Raw genomic sequence first — 27,677 nt, 5'->3', positions numbered from 1 at the left:
AATTCATATAATATTTTTTTAAATATTACCTTCTGTCAACAAAATCAACTTTTTTATTGAGGTATAACTGACATATGTAACATTATATTAGTTTCAGGTGTATACAGTAATGATTTGATATTTGTAAATATTGTGAAATGATCACCATTAAGTCTAGTTAACATCCACCATACAGTTACAAAAAAAATTTGTTTTGTGATGAGGACTTTTCCAATCTATTCTTTTATCAATTTTCAAATATATAATACAGTATTATTATTAACTATAGCCATCATGACTTATTTATTTTATAACTATAAGTTTGTACTTTTTGACACCTTTCAGCCATTTTGCCCACCACCTACCTCCAGCCGCTGGCAACCACCAATCTGTTCTGTGTATCTATGAGCTTGCTTTAGTTTTAGTTTTTGTTCTCAAATTCCATATATAAGTGAGATCATATGGTATTTGTCTTTCTCTATCGGACTTATTTTACTTTGTATAATGCCCTCAAGGTCCATACATGTTGTCACAAGTAGCAAGATTTCCAAATAGCAATTTTTAATAAATGGTAATACTCAGTTGTCAAGTGTGTGGGGGAAATAGGTGTACATTCATATACAGCCTATAGTAATATAAATTGACCTAGCCCTTCAAAATGTAAATTTTTGCAATATATATCAAAGTTTTAAAACATTCGTACCTTTTAACTCAGTATGTTCTACTTCTAGAAATCTATCCAGAGGAAATAATGAAACCTAAACATACAACTGGTCATTACAGGTTAATTTCACAATGGTAAAAATTTGAAACAATATCTCCATCAATAAAAAATGATTAGGGGCTTCCCTGGTGGCGCAGTGGTTGAGAGTCCGCCTGTCGATGCAGGGGACACGGGTTCGTGCCCCGGTCCGGGAAGATCCCACGTGCTGCGGAGCGGCTGGGCCCGTGAACCATGGCTGCTGAGCCTGCGTGTCCGGAGCCTGTGCTCCGCAACGGGAGAGGCCACGACAGTGAGAGGCCCGCGTACCACACACACACACACACACACACACACACACACAAAAAAAAAAAAAGGATTAAAAAGAATGATTAAATATATTATGGTAAAGTCATCTCTAATGAAATATTATAGAGTCATTAAAACCATATTTTCAAAGAATGGTTAAACTTTGGGGAAAATACTATGAAAGAATATTAAATGAAGACAGAATCCAAAACTTTATATAGGTATGTTTCCAAAGCTATTTAAAAGAAAATAGTATTTTTACCAGCATAGCAAAAATACTTGGAAGAAATACACTAATATATTAGCACAGTACTGATAACACAGGTGTTTTACTTTTCTTTATAGATTTCCATATTTCCCGAGCTTAATACATGGAATAAGCATATGCATTGACTTTGTAACAAAAATACTAATCCTTGGGCTTCCCTGGTGGTGCAGTGGTTGAGAGTCCGCCTGCTGATGCAGGGCACACGGGTTCGTGCCCCGGTCCGGGAGGATCCCACATGCCGCGGAGCGGCTGGGCCCGTGAGCCATGGCCGCTGAGCCTGCGTGTCCGGAGCCTGTGCTCCGCAACGGGAGAGGCCATGACAGTGAGAGGCCCGCGTACCACAAAAAAAAACAACAAACTAATCCTTTAAAAAATGTTAGAACACTTTTGACAAATATTCTGGCAAAGTCCAGTATAATATTGAAAACAAGAAGAAATGAAAATGTTACCACACTTAAACAGTATGTAATAAAAACAGCAAATTTAGTGTATCTTAATATAACAAACAAATATAATTTGTAGTAGGAACAATGAATTTTTATAAAAATATGAGGCTAAATATCATATAGCATAATATGAACTTGCTTAATAAAAATTTTAGAAATTAGGTGGTCTTTCCTATCTCCCCTCAAAAATGGTGAAAATAAACAGGTAAGTCTCATCATCATGAATACTGTTGAACATATGTGCTATTTTTCTACCCTGGTGTATGGCCCACAGTAACAAAGCTCTGTTGATCTGGTTACACTTAATTATCTACAAGAATATCAGTGTTCAACAACTGTTTTCTCTGCTTCCTGTCCAATGATTTATGCTACCTGAGAAAAGAGATGAATTGTTGCTGATCTCTTGCTTCTTTTGTCCTGCTATCAAGAAGCAATTATCCTTTAATTCACTCATCTTAAACATCTCAATCACCCTTGCCAGTAAAAACAAAAACAAAAGACTCAAATCATTTACTCCCCACTACTAAAATAAAATAAAACAATGCAAGGCTAAGCAGAGAAAAAGGATAAGGATGGGATTACAGTCTCCTTTTACTTACTCTGTTCAGAACACTCATTTTATATTAATTCAACACAGAGAGATTAGACATCAGCTCTGCTTCATGTCTAAGTATGCATGTATTTATCTATGCATCAAAGTTCTATGACAACAAAACAATTTTGAATTTTAGAATCACAATGGTGATCTAATCTTTCACTAAAAAGAAAACCTATAAAAGAAAACCTGCATCTGCATGAACACAGGAAGATGGTAGCATGTATAATCCCAGACTAATTTATATTTGTAATTATTCAATTTTAGATTTACCCAAAGTAGGGAATGGCATAATTTTTATAGCTGGAGGAGACTTCAAGATCATTTAGTCTACCCTTGACATTCTGCAAAAGGAGCCAAGACCCAGAGAGATTAAGTGACTTGAATAAAATTCTAGTGCTTTCTCAACTATACCATTCTCTCTTTCTAATTAAAAAAGCTAGTAATATGTATATAGATAAAGAACTGTCTATGTATAATTGACAAAGAACTCACTAAAGAATAATTACTACTTACAGATAGGTCATTCATCCTCACCTATCCAGCTCCTGGCTCCACTCCTAATTATAATCAACTGATAGAGAGTACAATGGAATCTCCCACAATGGGAGATTCCTCTTACTGTCACTGCCATGGGGTGGGAGAGGGGAAAAGGAGGACTCCATTTAGCAGCTAAGACAATAGGGAAAGGTTGAGGAAATAAACTCTTTAATTAGAGTATAGAAAAGGGAAAATAAACCAGTCCTTCCTTACCTCCAAATTAACTCAAAAATCTCAACTCTCTAATTGGAGCCTTGGCTGTATTTTCTCATCTTACAATAAATTTACATTATGAGTTAACTAGGATTCCACAAGGCAGGTGGAAACCTAATAAGCATACTTAACAAATATCTATGGAAAATATATTTTGAGTCTCATAGTTGACTTATCAAACTTTTGAGATATATATCCAAATTATAAGTTAAGGATTGCCTGGATATACCTAACAGACTCAAACATGTATATACATACATATATATGTATATATACACACACTTACAGTTATATGAATATATAGATTAATATGTAAAAGGAAGAATAAACTAGCTAACGAGTAAGTGAACAGAAAAATAAGAACAAGGACATACTTATAGGAAGAACAGAAAGAAAACCCTGAAAATTTTGGGAGAACAGTAATTTGTTTTACCCTCCTGGGAATAACCACAAAAAACTCACAACCTTTTCTGCTCCTAAATATTTCCTGCCCCACTAACTACACCCAAAAGCTTCATGTCTCTGGAGGCAGGTAAGGAGCACTACAGTGGACAGGAGAAGGTAACTAGCTAAAGGAACTACAGAATGCTAATTTCATACTAAATTCTGGTTGCCTAAATAGATAAAGCAGTTAACACACCGGGTCAGTAGTGTCAGCAGGACTTCCAAATGTATTCAGGTACTCAATAATGTCCTTGAGATCTTGGGCCATTCGTTTCAGCTGAGCATCTACATCTTCTGCTAACCTGTAAATGAAAAGGTAGGTAAAATAAAGGGACTAAACAGAAATGTTTTCTCCACTATGCACTGTTACTGACATACAAAGAATGATACCGCCAACTGGATTTGCCCCAGTTCCCCTACCTTCTCATTTTAATGGATGTAGCATTAATGACCATATTCTAAAAAGACTCCACAGGTGAAGGCTTTTAACCATCTTGTCATTTTTACAGTTACCTATTTACCCTCTTTTTAGGTATCAATAAACCCATAGGTCACTTAGATATGTGAGAAGTTATTTGGTGTCTGGCAGTATTTAGTAAATGCTGAGATGTGTTCAACAATTTTGAATACATAAATTTTCAAGGTAAAACATTATACAAATATACTCCATCATCCAACAAAAGATATTTTAAGAAATGAAATTCACAATAATCAAAGGCAGATAAATCTACTAAGTTCACAACAAATTGATTAGTTGGCTAAACTCTCAAGATTTCCACCCCAACTATTTGTGCATACACACACACACACACTCTTAACCTAGTCAATGAATATGTTTATAACAGAGGATTTTTCAATCTTAATGTCTATAAATATTAAATAATTCAATTAGATTTATTGATAACCATCTACTGCTTTTCTGTCCCAAAGTACTTATAGGTAATTAGTTGCCTAGATTGTTGAAGATTCTAGTAAAGATTCCAACACAATGTAAATCTGACTACCTAAAAGCAATTGGAAAGAACCTAATGTTTCAATTATTTCTTCAACCTACAGTTAGGACCTCATGGCTGAAAATGTAAATCTGTTTCCAAAAAAATAAATGTTAGAATGCATAGAATAATCAATGCAAAGGAAAGAAATATTCACAAAGGCTGAAATACAAAAGCAGAAACAGAACTAGGGTCCATATAGATTAGCTGTACTTACCACATTTAATGCACCTACAAAAAAAGCTAACTTGCAAGGTTTTAAAAAATAAGCTCAGTCTTGACTCACTAATAAGCCATTGATAAAATGAGTCAGATTTAATCTCAATCTAGTTTATGTAGCCATTCATACAAGTTCTCCTAACAGCATTTTATAATTTGGCCTGATTAACAAATCTCAGTTCCAAAGAGATAAAGTTACTGTGGGAACATTGGCAATATATTGATCAAAGGTAAAGACTGAATCACACACAAATAAAATATATCCAGCCCAAGACATTGATGAAATCATTCAATGTTTAAAAGCCATGCAGTTTGCCCCCAGATTAACAAATTGCCTTTAAAATAGGAAATGGATTTATCACTGAAGCAACTGAAGGAACATTAGGTTTAAAAGAGTCAGTATAAATAGGAGATCATAAATATTCCACAATATCATGACACCACATATATAAAATTGGTATTTCTGATTTAAGAACAAATTTGACAAATATAAAAACTTTATATAAGTAGTCATATATAAGCTTGAGATAATAAGTGTACAAAATGCTATAAAAAATTGCCAGAATGATTACTTCATTTTCAAGCATCCTGAAAAGATAAACAGAAAATAGCCAAATAAGGTGATAAATGGCAACTACCAGAAATTGCACTTTTCTACCAATTTTTTATTCCCTGCCTTTCAATACCATTTTCCCCCTTTTTGGTAGCTAAGTCCTGCCCCATTCCTCAATCTTTATTCAGTTGCTTACGTCCTCTCAAGCTCCTCATCTGTATGCTGTGGATAAACAGACCCACTCTGGTCCTTTACAGTCTCCTCTAAAGGAGTCATGAGATCTTCTAGTTCTTTCTGCTGTGACAGGATAAAATACAATTCTTGTTCCAGCCTGAAAAAAAAAAAAAAACAAGTCAATAGAAGGGCTGACGAAAGGAATTTGGAGTGATAAAATAAATGTAAAAAACTATAACAAGGAAAAACAACTGGACAAAGAAATAGATCTTTAATCTTTCAACCTAGGGAATCTAAGATTTTACCTTTTCTGATCCAGTTTCACCTTTTGCACTTCTCCATGTAAAGCAATAATCTATAAAGGAAAATAAGAATACAATAGTGTAAATATTTGAATTTACATTGTAATTTTATTTTATTTATTTATTTATTTATTTTTACATTGTAATTTTAAAGCAGTATTTTTTTCTCATATATACTTCAAATATGAAAGAGTTCCTAATTCAGGGCACTTATTACCTAAAGAAAATATTTTTAAGTTTATCACCAATATTGGAAGGAAAAATTAACCACTAAACACAGGTCTATTCTCTTGTGTTCATCTGAAAGTACTTGTACAATGCAGGTAGATTAATGAGAATATCTTCTTACCTTCTCACCATTCTCAATCAATGTATAGTCCCAAACATTGACCTGGGTGACCTGGTGAAGAAAGTATTTCTCTTGATCCTCTAACTCAAGGCTCCATTTGTTTACCAGACCATCCAGCTGACCATACGTCATCACAGGAGTTATGATTTCACTAAAAAGAAAGGACACAGTATGATCATATGATCATACTTTCAAAAGTATGATCAGATTTTTTTTAAACTTTAGTACAACATATGAGGACTTAGAGAAGAAAACAGCACATGAGGAGTTTCTCAGACCTGCTCCCTAACAAAACCACTATAACTGGTAAAGATTATTTTAAAAACAACCATTCAAACTCTGGAAATTATCTTAAAGGAATACAGCACATAAAGATTTATTAAGATATCTACTAAATTTCAGTAAGAACAGCTAAAGTCTGTGCCACAACCTGCTCCCTTCCTTCTCCCTCAACTCAGCATGATGTAAGCTCCATTCTGCATTTATGTGGCCAAAGAGACGGGATTCCCTCTCCCCTCAGCTCTTAGTCAAAGTGATCCATTCCCCATCTAAGCAGTATCCATGACAGAATAGGCAGCTGATCTTCCACCCTCCACTGGGCAGAACTAAGGGGAACTCTGATTCCCCTACCAGGTGGTGTCAAATAGGCTGAACAGGTACCTTATTTTCCATCAAGGGACTGGCGGAACCAGGCAATGCTCTGATTCCCTGCTGGGGCGGTGTCGGGAGGGCTGGGTGCAGAGGTGATCATCAATTCCCAGCCCAGCAGAGGCAGGCAGTGTTCCAATTCCCCCACCAGGGTATTGTTGGCGAGGTCCAGTGATAAGCTGAACCTAAATCCCCACCCAGCAGCAACAAGACTTAATAAGGCAGAGTGAAACAGTGTTAGTTACCATGAGGCTTCACCCCTTGTCTTCAGTGTCAGTGGCAGCCAATGGAGACCTGAACCTGTATACCCACCTGGCATCATTGAGACTGAACAAGGTAATGCAACTCAGGCTAATAAGGATTCCACCTCCCACCACCCCTATGTCAGCAAGGCTAAGTGGAGAGCTTAACCTCTATACCCACTGGAAAAATTAAGACTGACTGAGGCAGGGCAAAGCAAGGCCAGCACTCTGTGCCCCTTCTCTCAGAGCCTCAGTCAGCACTCTTGTCCCCCTTCTCCCAGAGCCTATGTCAGTGGGACCCAGTAGTGAGCTAAGCTTCCATACCAACCCATCATCAATGAGGCTGAATGAAGTGATATGAGGCAGAGTAGCTGACATCTTGCTTCCCCCTCCTCCTGTGTCAGTGGGGCCCAATAGGAAGCTGAAATTCTACAGCAACTAAGCAATATGAGTTAGTCCCCTGCTTCCTCTTGTTCTGGGAGCCCTGGGGCCCAGATGGGAGTTGAGCTTATAAGCGCACTAGAGGCAATGAAGTTGTACGATGCAATGCCCCCACTTTCATGGGAAATGAGTCAGCAGACCAAAAGGGGAACTGAACTTCCACACCTTTCATCTGCACTGAGGCAGTGTGAGTCACTGCACCACTTTGGCTGAGGTGGTGTGGGCAGGGTCCAGTGGGAAGCTGAACATACAAACGTACCCAACTCTTGCACTACACCTTAACAAAAGGATTCCCTAATTAACAAAGATTTAAATAGAACCAAGGTCTTCTAACATAATAGAAAAATGTACAGGATACAGTTGAAAATTATCCATCATATCAAGAAAATGACAACTCAAAAGAGAAGAAAACAACCTAGAGATCCCAACATTGAGAGGTATCTGATGTTAGAATTATCTGAAAAGAATTTTAAAGCAACCATCAAAAAAATGTTCCAACAAGCAATTATGAAGTCTGGGGAAACAAATGAAAAAATAGAAAACCTCAACAAAGAAATAAAAGTTATGAAAAACAATCAGATGGAAATTAAAGAACTGAAAAATAACTGAAATAAATGCTCACTTGAAGGGTTGGATACTAGAGTAGAGATGACAGAGAATAGAATCAGTGAACTTGAAGATAAATTAATAGAACTTACAGAACAGCAGAGAGAATAGACACAAAAAATGAAAAAAAATTCTGAAGGAACTGGAGGATGGTAATAAGATGAACATACTTATCATCAGAGAATTATACAAAGAGAAAAAAAGACAGAATGAGATTTTTAAAGTATTCTGAAAAATAAAGGTTGAAAAATTCCCAAAGTTGTCAAAAGATATAAACCTAAAGACTCAAGAAGCTGAGCAAACCCCAAAGAGAATAATTCAAAGAAATCTATACTAAGACACATAATACTTAAATTTCTGAAAACTAAAAGTAAAGAAAAAAATCTTGAAAGCAGCCAGAGAGAAACAACACATCACTTAAAATGGAACCCTAATTCGAATGACAGCAAATTTCTCATCTCAAACCATAAAGGCTAAAAGCAAGTGTCACAACATTTTTCAAGTACTGAAGAAAAAAACTGTTGACCACAACTGCTATATCTGGTGAAAATGTCCTTGAGAAATGAAGGGAATATAAATATATTTTTATGCAAAGTAAACTAAAGAGAATTTGTTGCTGTCGAACATACCCTTGAAGATTGGCTAAATAGAAAGGAACTGAAAACAGAAGAAGGCATGGAATTTCATAAAGGAAAGAAGAACAGCTAAATGGATGGAAAAGGGTAAATATAATAGGCTATTCTACCCCTAGTGAGTTTTGTAAATCATATTTGATGGTTGGAGCAAAAAGTATAACACCATGGAATGTGGTGTTCAAAGTACATAGAGGAAATACTTGAGACAATTGTACTTAAAACATAAAGGGAACTAAATGGAAGTAAGGTTTCTACAGTTTACCCAAAGTGGTAAAATGTCATTATGGCTAGATGGTTGTAAGTTACATATGTATACTGCAACACCTAGAGCAATCAGTAAGAAAACTATACAAAGCAATATACTCAGAAGCACTATAAACAGAACAAGCTGGAAACCTAAAAAATGTCTGAATAACCCACAGGAAGTTTTAAAAAAAGAGAAACAGAAAACAAAAAACAGAAGTAACAAACAACAACAACAAAATAATAAAATGGCAGACTTAAGCCCTAACACATCAATAATTACCTTAAATGTAGATGTGCTAAATTTACCAACTACCAGAGAGATTGGCAGAATGGATAAAAATTATGATCCATCAATATGCTGTCTATAAGAAATTCACTTCAAATACAAGAACACATGTTGAAAGTAAAAGGATGGAAAAAGATATACATGTAAGATTAATTGTTAAAAATAAATGGCTATATTAATATCAGATAAAGTTGATTTTAGAGCAAAGAAAATTACCAGAGTCAAAGAGGAACATTACATAGTAATAAAGGAATTAAAGCACCAGGAAAGCTAATGATCCTGAATATGTACCAACCAAACAGCAGGACCCCAAAATACATGAAGCAAAACTGACTGGGCTAAAGAGAAAAATAGTCATATCCACAATTACAGTTGGGAAATTCAAAAAGCCACTTTCCACAACTGAAAAGAAGCACTAGAGCAGCAAGGATACAGATCTGAAAATACAGTGAAGCAACAGAATCTAATTGACATATATAGAACACTCTACCCAAGAGCAGAAAACAATTTTTAGGTGCTCATGGAACACTGACCAAGAAAGACCATATCCCTGCTCATAAAACAAATCTGAACAAATATATCAGAACTGAAATCATACAGAGCATGCTCTCCAACCATAATGGACTCAAATTAGAAATCAATATAAAAATAAAACAAGAAAATTTCCAAACACTTGGATATTAATACACTTCTAAATAATCTATGAGTCAAAGAGGAATTCACACGGGAAATTTTTTAATTACATAGAACTGGATGAAAATGAAAATACAACATTATGGAAGATGTAGTACAAAGCTAACACAGTGCTAAGAAGGATATTTATGGCACTAAATGCTTTACATTACAAAAGGGGAAATGTCTCAAATCAATAATCTAAGTTCATACCTCAAAAAAAAAAAGAGCAAAATAAAACCAGTGCAATCAGAAGGCAAAAATTCCTAAAGAGTAGATGTCAATGAAATTGAAAATGAAAATAATAAGAGAATAATCAGTGAAATAAAAGCTACTCCTTTGGGAGAAGATGAATAAAATTGATAAAAGAAAGCTACAAATCACCAATATCAGAAATGAAACAGGGGACTATGCCTATAGCTATTAAAAGGACAAAAAGGAAATATGAACAACTTTACACTCATAAATTCCACAATTTAGAAGAAACAGACCAATTCCTGGAAAACCACACACTACTAAAACTCATGGAAGATGAAACATAACCTGAATAGTCCTAGAACCACTAAAGAAATTGATTTATAATTTAAAAGCTCCTTAAAAGGGGGTTTTGCTGGAGAATTCTGCCAAACTTTTAGTGAATTAACACAAATTTTACAAAATTTCTTCTATAAAATAGAAAAGAAGGGAATACTTCCCAGATCATCTTATAAGGCTAGTAACATTCAGATATCAAAACCAAAGACAGAATTTAAAAAAGAAAGAAAACAAAACTACAGACCAATATCTCTCATGAACTTGGATATAAAAGCCCACAAAATACTAGTAAACTGAATCCAAAAATGTATTAAAAAATTATACATCATGACCAAGTGGGATTTATTCCACATATGTAAGGATGGTTCAACATTTGAAAATCATTGACTATATTTCACCATATCTTGAAGCTAAAGAACAAAAATCTTAAAAGATCCTATCAATTGAGGCAGAAAAAGCATTTGACACAAATATGTCCAATTGATTTTTGACAAAGTTGAAAGAGCCATTCAATGGAAGAAAATAGCCTTTCAACAAATGATGCTGAAAAAACTGGACATCCATAGACCCCCCAAAAAAATAGAATCTCAATCTAAAACACACACATTATACAAAAATTAACTCAGAATAGATCACAACCTTAAATATAAAATGTAAAACTATAAAACTTTTAGAAAAAAATTAGGAAAAAATCTTTGGGACCTAGGGTTAGGCAAAGAGTTCTTAAACTTGACACTAGAAGCACAAATCAGGGCTTCCCTGGTGGTGCAGTGGTTGAGAATCTGCCTGCTAATGCAGGGGACACGGGTTCGAGCCCTGGTCTGGGAAGATCCCACATGCCACGGAGCAACTAGGCCCGTGAGCCACAACTACTGAGCCTGCACGTCTGGAGCCTGTGCTCCACAACAAGAGAGGCCGCGATAGTGAGAGGTCCATGCACCGCGATAAAGACTGGCCCCCACTTGCCACAACTAGAGAAAGCCCTCACACAGAAATGAAGACCCAACACAGCCATAAATTAATAAATTAATAAATTAATTAAAAGCACAATTCATTAAAGGAAAAATTGATAAATCAGACCTCATCAATTAAAAGTTTTGTTTGGTGAAATACTCTTTAAAAGATGAAAAGACAAATTACAGAGTTAGAAAAAATGTTCGTAAACCACATATCTGACAAAGGGCAGGTATCTAGAATACATAAAACTCTCAAAACTCAGTCAAAAAACAAATTCAAGTAGAAAATGGACAAAAGATATGAAAAGACACTTCACAAATGAAAACATGCAGATGGCAGATTAGCACATGAAAAGATGTTCAACATCATTAGTCATCAGGGGAATGCAAATTAAATCCACAGTGAGATATCACTTCATATCTATTAGAAGGGCTAAAGTAAAAAATAGTGACAACACCAAATCCTGGCAACAATGTGGACAAAGTGGATCTCTCACACATTGCTGCTGGGCAGGTAAAATGGTACAGCCACTCTGGAAAAGATTTATGGCAGTTTCCTAAAAATATAAACTTGCAACTACCATATCACCCAGCAACTGTGCACCTGGGCATTTACCCCAGAGAAATGAGACTTAGGTTCACCAAAAACCTGTACATAAATGTTCATAGCAGCTTTGTTCATAATAGTCCCCAACTGGAAACAACCTAGATGTCCATCAATGGGTGAATGGTTAAACAAATGATGGCACATCTATAATACCATGGAATACTACTCAGAAATAAAAAAATAACAAACTATTGATACACATGACAACTTTATCTCAAGGAATTATGCTTAATGAGAAAAATAGTCCCCAAAGGTCACATGCTGTATGATTCCATTTGTATGACATTTCTTTAAATGTCAAGGTTATAGAAATGGAGAACAGAGCAATTGTTGCCCAGGTTCAGGGAAAGGAGAAGAGGGTAGCGAGTGTGGATATAAAAGGGCAACAGGAGGGATCCTTGTTGCGATGGAACTGTTCTACATCTTGACTATATCAATGTCAGTATCCTGAATGTGATATTGTACTATAGTATCGCAAGATATTATTATTGGGGAAAACTAGGTTAAGTACACACAGAATTTTTTGTATTATTTCTTAGAAGTAAATGTGAATCTACAGTTAACTCAAAATAAAAAGTTTAATTAGACACAGATGTAGAGAATGGACTTGAGGACACAGTGGGGGAAGGGTAAGCTGGGACAAAGTGAGAGAGTGGAATGGACGTATATACACTAACAAATGTAAAATAAATAGCTAGTGGGAAGCAGCTGCATAGCACAGGGAGATCACCTCGGTGCTTTGTGACCACCTAGAGTGGTGGGATAGGGAGGGGGTCGGAGCAAGGCTCAAGAGGGAGGGGATATGGGGATATATGTATATATATAGCTGATTCATTTTGTTGTACAGCAGAAACTAACACAACACTGCAAAGCAATTATATTCCAATAAAGTTGTTTAAAAAACCCCAAATGCTTAGGGATGAACATGGCATAAATTTTAAGAATACAGGCTCTAGAGCTTGACTACCTGAATTTTAATCCTGGCTCAACCATTACCAAGTGTATGACCAGAGGTGGATTATAAAATCTTTATGTGCTCCAGTTTACTCATCTATAAATGAGAACAAAAATAGTACCTACCTCATAAGGTTATTGTGAGGATTAAATGGTATGATGTTGTAAAGCACTGTCATATTCCTAAGCATATAGTTATCACACAATAAATGTTATCTATTATTAGCAATAGTAATAATTGTATTATAATGGTATTCAGAAGACAATGGTATCCTTTTGGTTGTTCAACTTCCTAAGCAACAGAAATCCTTTCCCTAACTGCTCCTTGACTCTGAGTCATTTACCTAACTTTCAAACACTATTCTAAAGATGTACAAGCAAACTATGCCCTCTATATGACAAAGAAATGAGACTCACACGAATTTTCAAATAAATAGGCTTACTTAATGGTCAAAGTAAAAGGTATAGAAGTCATGCCGAATGGAACAGTGTTATTCATGCCAGTTGATGTCAGTGGTTTTAGATTCATGGTAAAGCTACTGGTGGTGCTGGTGCTGGTGCTGGTGCTGGTGACCGTGGTAGTGGTGATGGTTGATGTTGTAGCTGGAAAATAAAGTGTATAATGTTAGTAATAAGTAAGAAATTTTTAAATTCAGTCCTTGATCATTCAGGATGAAAAACTATAGAAGTATTTTTAATGTGAATTTGAACTCCAAGTTGTATGATTTTAACTCAATGTTGCTATAATATATGGCAGGCCAGGTATCTGGATTAAGCTTCCTGCTAACAACTTAAAATCCTGGATAACTGTATAGAAAAATACAATTTATAACCTAACCAGACCTATAACCATTAAAGGAATTGAATCAATCCTCAAAACTCTTCCCATAAAGAAAACTCCAGACCCAAATGACCTCACCAGCGAGTTCTGCTAAACTTTCAAGGAAAGAATAATTGCAATCTTACACAAAATCTCTGTACATCTATAACTTTGCATACTTATGTGAATATATCTGTGTAATTAATTTCTAGAAATGAAATTGCTAGATCAAAGGGTCAGCATGCTCTAAATTGTAGTATTACTTTCCAATTCCCCTACCAAAAAGACTTTGCCAATTTATATTCCTATCAATAGGGGAGACTGCCTGTTTCTCTACACCATAGTCCATAGTAGGCATACATCTTAGCCAGTATTATAGTTAAAAGCCTCTCAAAGTTTTATCTACAGCCCAGACCTCTCTTCTATGTGTCTTTTCTTTACACCCTTACTAAAATGCCCTGTCTTCTGTACATGAAATTCTCAGTACACATCATGGCCAAGCTCAGATTCTTCCTTCCCCGTGTTTATTGTCCACTTCTCTTCTACTCATGGTTATCTCTTGGTTTTCTGAACTTCTATAGCACTTTTGGTTCTTCCTTACACAGTGAGCACTTAACAAACAATGCACAGAAAATTGTGGCTGGTGGGGACTGGAAGTGTTTTCTTCTTTTTGGTTCTCTGTATTTTCAAATGTTCTTGTAATTAATAAATGCTGCTTCTGTAACAAGAATTTGTTATAAAAATATATTATAACATGTATACAATGATTTGTTTGTTTTACATTAGCCTTGTTTTCCCAATTAGCAATACTTTCAGGTTAATTGCCACCCGAGATAAATACATATATCATGGTGCCTGCCAACACACACTGCCTATTCTTAGGGAAACTGGCCTACTCTGTTCCTGCTGAGGGATCAGGCTCAGACACCCATTCTTTATTTCAGTAACTCTGTCCTTTGATCCTAGTTCACAGTTGACAAGGGTGGGCATCTGAAGTATAGGAAGCCATTCCATATGCTACTGGCAGCCTATGAGAGGGTCTGGCACAAAAAGCTCTAGCCAAACAGGGATAAGGTAGGTCAGAATCTCATTTTTGAAAATTTAGAACTGTGGAAAGAATAAGATGGTGGGTAAAAATACGGAAATATTTCCAGAAGTATGGAAAGAATCAGACTCTAAGCAGAAATTTGGAAATATTTCCAAACATGTAGAAAGAATCAGACAACAGGCAAAGGTAGTTGAAAGGACTGACAGAGGAAAAACATAAAGTAGAATTAAAGAGTCATGAGCAAGGCAAAATTAAGAATATAAAGCAGAAAAAGAGGTAAAGAAACGAAAAGGAAGTTAAAAAAAGAAAAAAACAGACAAAAGGAGAATAGCTGAATTATGTTTATGCAATATTAGATCCAGGAGGTCCCTAAAGCTGACTTCAGAACAACTTCTAAATTTCACTTTCCTTGAAGTTCATTGCCACGATAATACCTGTATTAGATTTCCACAAGATTTCATTTCCCTTTTGGCCACAAGGATCCTTACAATAATTCCCCCATTCTTTTGGTTAGCTTTTGTGAAAGTGGAATGAGCACCACAAGGGAAGACCATGCCTAGTCACAAAGGATCCCTGGGGTCACTATCACTCAGGACACTGGAGAGGTTACAGATTGGATCCCACGTTCCATTCTTTACAACCATGTGGTCATCACGCTCTTCAGCTGAGAATAAAAAGTCTTATCTGAAAAGAATTCCTTCCCCAGAAATGCTGAAAATTAATGACACTATCAAGACCCCCCCTTTATTGATTAATTCATTCTAACATTGTGTAACTACTATATCCAAGGCAAAAAACCCCAGAAAAACAATTAAGAAAAAAACAAGTCCTTCTTGTAAAGGAGCTTATCTTCACCCAAAGAAGATTTTTTTTTAAGTCAGCATTTCCTGACATGGACAGATGTCCAAAGATAATGTATACTTAAGAGAAAACAGCAAATTCTATGATTATGTCTGTGTGTATCCCATTTTTGTAAAACAAATAAATTTAATGTATGTTTGTATGCATTTGGAAAAAAGCCTGTTAAGACAAGCACCAAACTGTTTTCTCTAGAGGGTGTGATACATGTATATATGCATGTGTGTATGGTTTTTATAAATTTTAAAAAAGCAACTACCATCACTACCATTAAAGAAAGAGGTTAACAGACAAATGAACAACTCTCCAAAGATGCAGTGTGATACCTTCAGGAAATTAATACCTGTCAGTCTAAACACAAAGGAATCTTGAGTCTTAAAAAAATGGTATGATTATTTTAAACTGTTTATATAGTATTTACCTTTGTTCTTTATTTTCATGGTATTTTTAAAAGTTATAAATTAGCTCTGGCATAGTAGACAATATTTAAATAACAATAATATTTCAATTAATACCAAAAGAAGCAATAGTTTTGAGAATGAAGGTTCTACCACTGTCTGATTTTGCAAGTTACAACTTTGGTCTAAACTAAATACAGCCAACTCTATGTTATCTGTGTACTAAAAAGGAAGCACTGTTCTACAAATAATAGAAAATAATTGCATACCAAATTTGGATTTACATTTAAATAAATCTCATTCTGATGATCTTAAAAATCATTACATAAAATAGTGAGACCATCCTTTAAAAGATCCTACTATCCAATTTTCCTATCCTGTCTCTGATCAACAACTATGTATCTTACTTCATGCTAGGAATGGACATCGTTACTTTCATAGACTAATGCAAAAGATGAGATTTATAACAAGCAAGCTTCTCTTAAAACTTGCTGATTATACCTAGGGCAGAGAATAATCTCAAATGGCTATAAATTTACAGATACAGATACCTGAAAGCTGCCCTACAGGGCTAATTTGTGAGATGAAGAATCTGAGCAAGTAAATATACTTGGGGAGAAGGAAAGGTGAGTAGGGGAAAAAAACAACTCTGGGTTGGGGGTATTGAGTTGAGACATATCTGATGGGGAGGTGGGTAAGTACATAAGGCAGTGGTGGATCAAATGGGCTAGTAGCAAAGGTACCAGTTTGCAGGAAGGAATATTAAGACTCAGATAGGTAGGGGGTGAGTTACGGTAGAGTCACCAAAAAGCCTGCAAATTCATATTTCAGTGACTCCACCCATGACTGAAAGAATCAATTTTTTGTTCAGCATTTTATAAGGGAAACTATGTGCTATATTTTTTGCAAATATGATTACTTATAAAATTCTCAAGCCATGCCCTTCATAACGCTCATAGGTTGGCCAGTTAGCTGAGTGCACAGTAGAAATTCAGTTAAGTGTTGGTCATGCAAAAGATGGTTTACATCTCTGTTTAGGAATAATTATTTTAAACTTAACAGGGACTGACTTTTAGTTTATGACAGGTTTGAAGAAAGATTCCTTTCAGCCCTAAGTAAACTTTTAAAAGTCAGAACAAACAAGACTTCCCTAAAGTGGAGTCTGACTTAAATGGTAGGTTTAAGTAGTAACTGACCTCTAACCACCCAGCTCACAACAGCTAAAAGGCAATGGATAACCAAGTTTTCTTTAATTTACAACCTAACTAGTGCCTAACCGGCAGAAATAAATTTAGGATAGGTCCACAGAAACTCCTGTCATCAGCTTAAGGAGAGGATCAACTTTAATACAGGTCAAACCTTAAATTAACTTTTAGAGAATAAAACTCTAGGAATCCCAATGTACTGGGTCACTTTAAACAGTATGATCAATAATAAGAATTTTTAAGTTTCAGAGTTGACAAGAGTTTGATAGCAGCTTTGATTATGGTCATCTCAAAGAAGTAATCTCATTGATATCACTGTCTCATTCTACCCTTTGGCAATTGTCAATACTGATGTACCTTTTGGATATGCTGGTGAGATGATCAAAACCTTCTTAGTCCTAGAAGCTAAGGAATACAACCTACTTACTGCTTTTGTTATGCAGTACATTTCCAGTGAGCATTCAAACACATCCCAGTAGTTCTAAAAATCTTACTAGATGCAACAGCAGCTGCTCCTCCTGCTCCAGGGAATTTTAATCCAAATCCCCAAGCTGTACCATCAAGCATTCCAGCCAAAGTTGTAGGGGCACCAACTGCAGAGAACAACATAATATTACCTATTGCCCTTTTAATCAAAAACAGTGAATGAAGAATTTATATAGGGTCTTTTTCATCTGAGTCCTTTAGTAACTTTGGCTAAGCCTCAAAAAAATACAGTCAATCCATTTATATGAAAAGTCCAGAAGAGGCATAGATAGAGACAGAAAACAGATTAGTAGTTGTCTCGGGCTGAGAGATCTTACTGGGGTGATAGAAATGGTCTAAAACTGTACTATGGTGAGAGTTACACAATTCGGTAAATTGATTAAAAATCACTGAACTATACACTTAAGTAAATTTTATGACATGTAGATTATACCTCATTAAAGTTCATTTTAAAAACACTGTGGTCAAGATTTCTTTTCATTTTGTAGGCAAGGACATCAAAGACAGGAAAGAAAAAAAAAAACCTGTCAAAGTCAGAAGTCAGACTTACCTGGTGGCGCAGTGGTTAAGAATCCACCTGCCAATGCAGGGGACACGGGTTCAAGCCCTGATCCGGGAAGATCCCACCTGCCGCGGGAGCAACTAAGCCCAAGCGCCACAACTACGGAGCCTGCGCTCTAGAGCCTGTGGGCCACAACTACTGAGCCCACACGCTGCAACTACTGAAGCCTGCGTGCCTAGAGCCCATGCTCCCCAACAAGAGAAGCCACCACAATGAGAAGCCCGTGCACTGCAACAAAGAGTAGCCCCCACTCGCCACAACTAGAGAAAGCCTGCACACAGCAACAAAGACCCAGTGCAGCCCAAAAGAAAGAAATAAATAAAAATTTTTTAAAAGGCCAGAAGTCAAGTCTTTGATTGAAAATGGAATTCATTCAATAATTTTAACTCCCAACCTCAGACATGGTCATATTCACAAAATCTATTATACTTGAGAAGGATATTGCTTACATATATCAAAAGGTTTCCAGAATCTCAGTCATGTCTCGGGATTGGAACTGTATCTACTTGGAAGAAAATACAATTCAAGTGGCAACCTACAATTGCAACTAATGTTCCACCTACGCCAACTGCACAAGACAATGGGGATGGCGACCACCATTTTTCATGCTCAACTAGGCATCAGAAATTCCTGGCAAGTTTTATTCCCAGAAATGATGACAGGCTCACTATAACAGGGCTTTGGGAGGACCATATTACTGCTAGGATTACAATAACAAACTCTAATGATGAACATCATGGCACTGTGAAGATGCCGCAAAAGCACAAGCAGCTTATATGGACCTGTAAGAAAGAATTGCCTAAGATATATACAGAAGTCAATATTCTCACCATTTGTTATTACTCTACTAATGGAAGAGGTGTAGCAAAGAAGTTGGGGTTACAAGATAATTAACGCCCCACTTCTCAGCTCAAAGCATCCAGATGTTCATCTTTAAGGGGAGAGAACTGGAGACATCACACAGTGTCATTAAAGCTCAAAACTACAGCTGGGCCTTTTGTCATGTAACACTTCTGATAAGTGAAATATAAGGACTGCAAACCTGGTCTACACAGAAGAATAAAATACAGCAAGGCTCCAACATTTATTTCCCATTTTATCTTATTCACATGGATAATAAGACTTCTTCCCTTCAGACATACTTGACAAAACTTCCACTCTTCCCATTCGCTTCAAAACATTACACTGTTAATGAATTATACGCTTAAAATCATAACTTTAAGCTGTAATAATCATGTTAATATAAAATTCATAGCGAAAGCCATGACAATCAGGTTCTTAAGCAAAGCTACTATTGATACAACAGTTACAAACGGGATCAAGCATAATGATAATTTATGAGACGTCGGAGATCCATAGCTTATACTGGCAAATTGAGTTAAGTGGCCTGATATGAAATAATAGTATTTTCTTTGCAACCAGTAACTTACATGAGAGCCCAGTAGCAGCAGTGGAGGTAGAAGCATTTGAAAATGAGGTAAACAGCATGGTGCTTGAACTAATAGCAGCAGCAACAGTAGATGCTGGAACCAACCCTAAATTAAAGTAACAAGCAGAAAAATATGTCAATAAAAATAATTTTTAATAAGTAAAACACCATTATAACAAACTTCACTTATATGGAGAAATAACAACAAAGCAAGGAAAATCAAGTACCCTGATATTTAATAAATCTGACATAGTAAAATCCTGATTTAAAAAATAGTTCATCAGTACTGCTTAGTATAGCCAACCTTCTAGCACCATCATAAGAAAGAAACTCTACTAAAAAAGTAAGCAACCTAACAGGGGGGTCCACTTCCAAAATTGTGACATAAGAAGTCCTAGGGACCCATCCCCCAATGAAGCAACCATAACTGGTAAAATTTTTTTTTTAATTGAAATCTCTGGAAATTGTCCTGAAGGTACAGCAGATAAAGAAACATTTATGGGGGGCTAGAGAAGATGGCATTAGAGTAAGACGTGAAGATCACCTTCCTCCCCACAGACATATCAGAAATACATCTACGCGTGGAACTCCTCCTATAGAACACGCACTAAATGCTGGCAAAAGACCTCAGAACTTCAAAAGGCAAGAAACTCCCCACGTACCTGGGTAGGGCAAAAGAAGAAAGAAAAAACAAAGACAAAAGAATAGGGACGGGACCTGCACCAGTGGGAGGGAGCTGTGAAGGAGGAAAGGTTCCCACACACTAGAAGCCCCTTCACGGGCAGACACTGTGGGTGGCAGAGGGGGAAAGCTTCAGAGCCACAGAAGAGATTGCAGTAACAGGGTGCAGAGGGCAAAGCAGAGAGATTCCCGCGGAGGATCGGTGCCGACCAGCACTCACCAGCCCGAGAGGCTTGTCTGCTCAGTCGCCGGGAAGGGCGGGGGCTGGGAGCTGAGGCTTGGACTTCGGAGGTCGGATCGCAGGGAGAGGACTGGGGTTGGCTGCCTGAACACAGCCTGAAGGGGCTAGTGCGCCACGGCTAGCCGGGAGGAAGTCCAGGAAAAAGTCTGGAGCTGCCGAAGAGGCAAGAGACCTTTTCTTCCTTCTTTGCTTCCTGGGGCATGAGGAGAGGAGATTAAGAGTACCGCTTAAAGGAGCTCCAGAGACGGGCACAGAGCTGCCGAAGAGACAAGAGACTTTTTCTTCACCCTTTGTTTCCTGGTGTGAAACGAGAGGGGAGTAAGCGCACTCGTAAAGGAGCTCCAGAAATGGGCACGAGCCACGGCTATCAGCACGGACCACAGAGACGGGCATGAGATGCTAAGTCTGCTGCTGCTGCCACCAAGAAGCCTGTGTGCAAGCACAGGTCACTCACTTTCCACACTGCCCCTCCTGGGAGCCTGTGCAGCCCACCACTGCCAGGGTCCCGGGATCCAGGGACAACTTCCCCTGGAGAACGCACTGCACGCCTCAGGCTGGTGCAACGTCATGCCGGCCTCTGCCGCCGCAGGCTTGCCCTGGATCCGTACTCCTCCCTTCCCCCGGCCTGAGCCAGAGCCCCTGAATCAGCGGCTCCTTTAACCCTGTCCTGTCTGAGCGAAGAGCAGACGCCCTCGGGCAACCTACACGCAGAGGCGGGGTCAGGTCCAAAGGTGAACCCCAGAAGCTGTGCGAACAAAAAGGAGAGGGGGAGGTCTTTCCCAGCAGCCTCAGAAGCAGCGGATTAAAGCTCCACAATCAACTTGAAGTGCCCTGCATCTGTGGAATACCTGAATAGACAGTGAATCATCCCAAGTTGAGGAGGTGGACTTTGGAAGCAAGATATATTATTATTTTCCCATTTTTCTTTTTGTGAGTGTGTATGTGTGTGCTGCTGCATGAGATTTTGTCTGTATAGCTCTGTTTTCACCATTTGTCCTAGAATTCTGACTGACCCGTTGTTTTTTTACTTTAAAAATTTTTCTTCTTAATAATTATTTTTTATTTTAATAACTTTATTTTATCCTACTTCATTTTATCTTCTTTCTTTCATTCTTTCTTTCTTCCTTTCTTCCTTCCTTCCTCCCTCCCTCCCTTACTTCCTTTTTTTCTTTCCTTTCTATTTTTTCTCCATTTTATTCTGAGCCATGTGGATTAAAGGCTCTTGGTGCTCCAGCCAGGTGTCAGGGCTGTGTCTCTGAGGTGGGAGAACCAACTTCAGGACACTGGTCCACAAGAGATCTCCCAGCTCCACGTAATATTAAACAGCGAAAATCTCCCAGAGATATCCATCTCAACACCAAGACCCAGCTTCGCTCAATGACCAGCAAGCTACAGTGCTGGACACCCTATGCCCAACAACTAGCAAGACAGGACTACAGACCCATCCATTAACAGAGAGGCTGCCTAAAATAATAATAAGGCTACAGACACACCAAAACACACCACCAGACGTGGACCTGCCCACAAGAAAGGCAAGATCCAGCCTCATCCACCAGAACATAGGCACTAGTGCCATCAACCAGGAAACCTACACAACCCACTGAACCAACCTAAGCCACTGGGAACAGACACCAAAAACAACGGGAACTATGAACCTGCAGCCTGCAAAAAGGAGACCCCAAACACAGTAAGCAAAATGAAAAGACAGAAAAACACACAGAAGATGAAGGAGCAAGGTAAAAACCCACCAGACCTAACAAATGAAGAGGAAATAGGCAGTCTACCTGAAAAAGAAATCAGAATAATGATAGTAAAGATGATCCAAAATCTTGGAAATAGAATAGAGAAAATGCAAGAAACATTTAACAAGGACCTAGAAAAACTAAAGAGGAAGCACGTAATGATGAACAACACAATAAATGAAATTAAAACTACTCTAGATGGGATCAATAGCAGAATAACTGAGGCATAGGAACGGATAAGTGACCTGAAAGCTAAAATAGTGGAAATAACTACTGCAGAACAGAATAAAGAAAAAAGAATGAAAAGAACTGAGGACAGTCTCAGAGATCTCTGGGACAACATTAAATGCACCAAAATTCAAATTATAGGGGTCCCAGAAGAAGAAGAGAAAAAGAAAGGGACTGAGAAGATATTTGAAGAGATTATAGTTGAAAACTTCCTTAACATGGGAAAGAAAATAGTTAATCAAGTCCAGGAAGCACAGAGAGTCCCATACAGGATAAATCCAAGGAGAAACACACGAAGAGACATATATATATCAAACTATCAAAAATTAAATACAAAGAAAACATATTAAAAGTGGCAAGGGAAAAACAATAACACACAAGGGAATCCACATAAGGTTAACAGCTGAACTTTGAGCAGAAGCTCTGCAAGCCAGAAGGGAGTGGCAGGACATATTTAAAGTGATGAAGGAGAAAAACCTACAACCAAGATTACTCTACCCAGCAAGGATCTCATTCAGATTTGATGGAGAAATTAAAACCTTTACAGACAAGCAAAAGCTGAGTGAGTTCAGCACCACCAAACCAGCTTTACAACAAATGCTAAAGGAACTTCTCTAGGCAAGAAACACAAGAGAAGGAAAAGACCTACAAGAACAAACCCCAAACAATTAAGTAAATGGCAATAGGAACATACATATCGATAATTACCTTAAATGTAAATGGATTAAATGCTCCCACCAAAAGACACAGACTGGCTGAATGGATACAAAAACAAGACCCATATATATGCTGTCTACAAGAGACCCACTTCAGACCTAGGGACACATACAGACTGAAAGTGAGGCAATGGAAAAAGATATTCCATGCAAATGGAAACCAGAAGAAAGCTGGAGTAGTAATTCTCATATCAGGGCAAATAGACTTTAACATAAACACTATTACAAGAGACAAAGAAGGACACTACATAATGATCAAGGGATCGATCCATGAAGAAGATATAACAATTATAAATATTTATGCACCCAACATAGGAGCACCTCAATACATAAGGCAAATACTAACAGTCATAAAAGGGGAAATCGACAGTAACACAATCATAGTAGGGGACTTTAACACCCCACTTTCACCAATGGACAGATCATCCAAAATGAAAATAAATAAGGAAACACAAGTTTTAAATGATACATTAAAGAAGATGGACTTAATTGATATTTTTAGGACATTGCATCCAAAAACAACAGAATACACATTTTTCTCAAGTGCTCATGGAACATTCTCCAGGATAGATCATATCTTGGGTCACAAAGCTAGCCTTGGTAAATTTAACAACATTGAAATTGCATCTAGTACCTTTTCTGACCACAACGCTATGAGACTAGATATCAATTACAGGAAAAGATATGTAAAAAAATACAAACACATGGAGGCTAAACAATACACTACTTAATAACGAAGTGATCACTGAAGAAATCAAAGAGGAAATCAAAAAATACTTAGAAACAAATGACAATGGAGACACGATGATGCAAAACCTATGGGATGCAGCAAAAGCAGTTCTAAGGGGGAAGTTTATAGCAATACAATCCTACCTTAAGAAACAGGAAACATCTCAAATAAACAAACTAAACTTGCACCTAAAGCAATTAGAGAAAGAAGAAGAACAACAACAACAACAAAAACACCAAATTTAGCAGAAGGAAAGAAATCATGAAGATCTGATCAGAAATAAATGAAAAAGAAAAGAAGGAAACGATAGCAAAGATCAATAAAACTAAAAGCTGGTTCTTTGAGAAGATAAACAAAATTGATAAACCATTAGCCAGACTCATCAAGAAAAAAAGGGAGAAGACTCAAATCAATAGAATTAGAAATGAAAAAGGAGAAGTAACAACGGACAATGCAGTAGTACAAAATATTATGAGCGATTACTACAAGCAACACTATGCCAATAAAATGGACAACCTGGAAGAAATGGACAAATTCTTAGAAATGCACAACCCACTGAGACTGAACCAGGAAGAAATAGAAAATATGAACAGACCAATCACAAGCACTGAAATTGAAACTGTGATTAAAAATCTTCCAATAAACAAAAGCACAGGACCAGATGGCTTCACAGGTGAATTCTATCAAACATTTAGAGAAGAGGTAACATCTATTCTTCTCAAATTCTTCCAAAAGATAGCAGAGGGAGGAACACTCCCAAACTCATTCTATGAGGCCACCATCATCCTGATACCAAAACCAGACAAAGACGTCACAAAGAAAGAGAACTCCAGACCAATATCACTGATGAACATAGACGCAAAAATCCTCAACAAAATACTAGCAAACAGAATCCAACAGCACATTAAAAGGATCATACACCATGATCAAGTGGGGTTTATTCCAGGAATGCAAGGATTCTTCAATATACGTAAATCAATCAACATGATACACCATATCAACAAACTGAAAGAGAAAAAACATATGATCATCTCAATAGATGCAGAGAAAGCTTTTGACAAAATTCACCACCCATTTATGATAAAAAAAACCCTGCAGAAAGTAGGCATAGAGAGAACTTTCCTCAACATAATAAAGGCTATATATGAGAAACCCACAGCAAACATCGTCCTCAATGGTGAAAAACTGAAACCATTTCCACTAAGATCAGGAACAAGACAAGGTTGCCCACTCTCACTACTCTTATTCAACATAGTTTTGGAAGTTCTAGCCACAGCAACCAGAAAAGAGAAATAAATAAAAGGAATCCAAGTCGGAAAACAAGTAAAGCTGTCACTGTTTGCAGATGACATGATACTATACATAGAGAACCCTAAAGATGCTACCAGAAAACTACTAGAGCTAATCTATGAATTTGGTAAAGTAGCAGGGTACAAAATTAATGCACAGAAATCTGTGGCATTCTTATACACTAATGATGAAAAATCTGAGAGTGAAATTAAGAAAACACTCCCATATACCATTGCAACAAAAAGAATAAAATATCTAGGAATAAACCTACCTAAAGGGACAAAAGACTTGTATGCAGAAAATTATAAGACATGGATAAAAGAAATTAAAGATGATACAAATAGATGGAGAGATATACCATGTTCTTGGATTGGAAGAATCAGCATTGTGAAAATGACTCTACTACCCAAAGCAATCTACAGATTCAATGCAATTCCTATCAAACTACCACTGACATTTTTTTACAGAACTAGAACAAAAAATTTCACAATTTGTATGGAAACACAAAAGACCCCGAATAGCAAAAGCAACCTTGAGAAGGAGAAATGGAGCTGGAGGAATCAGGCTCCCTGACTTCAGACTATACTACAAAACTACAGTCATCAAGACAGTATGGTACTGGCACAAAAACAGAAATATAGATCAGTGGAACAGGATAGAAAGCCCAGAGATAAACCCACACACATATGGTCACCTTATCTTTGATAAAGGTGGCAAGAATATAGAGTGAAGCAAAGACAGCCTCTTCAATAAGTGGTGGTGGGAAAACTGGACAGGTAGATGTAAAAGTATGAGATTAGAGCACTCCCTAACACCATACACAAAAATAAACTCAAAATGGGTTAAAGACCTAAATGTAAGTCCAGACACTGTCAAACTCTTACAGGAAAACATAGGCAGAACATTCTATGACATAAATCACAGCAATATCCTTTTGGCCCACGTGCTAGAGAAATGGAAATTTAAAAAAAATAAACAAATGGGACGTAATGAAACTTAAAAGCTTTTGCACAGCAAAGGATACCATAAACAAGACCAAAAGACAACCCTCAGAATGGGAGAAAATAGTTGCGAATGAAGCCACTGACAAAGGATTAATCTCCAAAATTTATAAGCAACTCATGCAGCTCAATAACAAAAAAACAAACAACCCCATCCAAAAATGGGCAGAAGACCTAAATAGACATTTCTCCAAAGAAGATATACAGATTACCAACAAACACATGAAAGAATGCTCAACATCATTAATCATTAGAGAAATGCAAATCAAAACTACAATGAGATATCATCTCACACTGGTCAGAATGGCCATCATCAAAAAATCTAGAAACAATAAATGCTGGAGAGGGTGTGGAGAAAAGGGAACACTCTTGCACTGCTGGTGGGAATGTAAATTGATACAGCCACTATGGAGAACAGTATGGAGGTTCCTTAAAAAAACTACAAATAGAACTACCATACGACCCAGCAAACCCACTACTAGGCATATACCCTGAGAAAACCATAATTCAAAAAGAGTCATGTACCAAAATGTTCATTGCTGCTCCATTTAAAATAGCCAGGACATGGAAGCAACCTAAGTGTCCATCAACAGATGAATGGATAAAGAAGATGTGGCACATATATACAATGGAATATTACTCAGCCATAAAAAGAAATGAAACTGAGTTATTTGTAGTGAGGTGGATGGACCTGGAGTCTGTCATACAGAGTGAAGTAAGTCAGAAGGAGAAAAACAGGGGGCTTCCCTGGTGGCACAGTTGTTGAGTATCTGCCTGGCAATGCAGGGGACATGGGTTCGAGCCCTGGTCTGGGAGGTTCCCACGTGCCGCGGAGCAACTGGGCCCGTGAGCCACCACTACTGAGCCTGCGCGTCTGGAGCCTGGGCTCCGCAATGAGAAGCCTAGATAGTGAGAGGCCCGTGCACCGTGATGAAGAGTGGCCCCCGTTCTCCACAACTGGAGAAAGCCCTCACACAGAAACGAAGACCCAACACAGCCAGAAATAAATAAATTAATTATTTTTTTTAAAAAAAGAAGGAGAAAAACAAATATCGTATGCTAACACACATATATGGAATCTAAGAAAAAAATGTCATGAAGAGCCTAGGGGTAGGACGGGAATAAAACACAGACCTACTAGAGCATGGCCTTGAGGATATGGGGAGGGGGAAGTGTAAGCTGTGACAAAGTGAGAGAGTGGCATGGACATATATCCACTACCAAACGTAGGGTGGATAGCTAGTGGGAAGCAGCCGCATGGCACACGGAGATCAGCTAGGTGGTTTGTGACCACCTAGAGGGGTGGGATAGGGAGGGTGGGAGGGAGGGAGA

General features: G+C 37.4%; 1 protein-coding gene across 2 annotated transcripts in view; it reads right to left on the bottom strand.

The window, feature by feature from the left end:
* Positions 1 to 27,677, bottom strand: part of NUP62CL (nucleoporin 62 C-terminal like) — an 85,690-nt gene that overhangs the window by 20,463 nt on the left and 37,550 nt on the right. Inside the window, exons 2-8 of one of the 2 annotated variants that reach the window (XM_067022873.1) lie at positions 19,718 to 19,822; positions 17,734 to 17,832; positions 13,354 to 13,513; positions 6,084 to 6,234; positions 5,738 to 5,787; positions 5,455 to 5,589; positions 3,691 to 3,802 (exon numbers count right to left, since the gene is read on the bottom strand). In XM_067022873.1, coding sequence (XP_066878974.1) covers positions 3,691 to 3,802; positions 5,455 to 5,589; positions 5,738 to 5,787; positions 6,084 to 6,234; positions 13,354 to 13,513; positions 17,734 to 17,832; positions 19,718 to 19,775 — 765 coding nt within the window. In that variant the 5' untranslated portion in view covers positions 19,776 to 19,822. Of the gene's footprint in view, positions 1 to 1,305; positions 3,803 to 5,454; positions 5,590 to 5,737; positions 5,788 to 6,083; positions 6,235 to 13,353; positions 13,514 to 17,733; positions 17,833 to 19,717; positions 19,823 to 27,677 lie in introns of those variants that run through there. The other variant, XM_059050293.2, reaches the window with a different exon arrangement.

The sequence above is a fragment of the Kogia breviceps genome, chromosome X, assembly GCF_026419965.1.
Source record: "Kogia breviceps isolate mKogBre1 chromosome X, mKogBre1 haplotype 1, whole genome shotgun sequence".
Classification (NCBI taxonomy): Eukaryota; Metazoa; Chordata; class Mammalia; order Artiodactyla; family Physeteridae; genus Kogia; species Kogia breviceps.
Note: the sequence above shows the minus strand (reverse complement) of the source record. Positions and strands in the feature narration are given on the sequence as shown.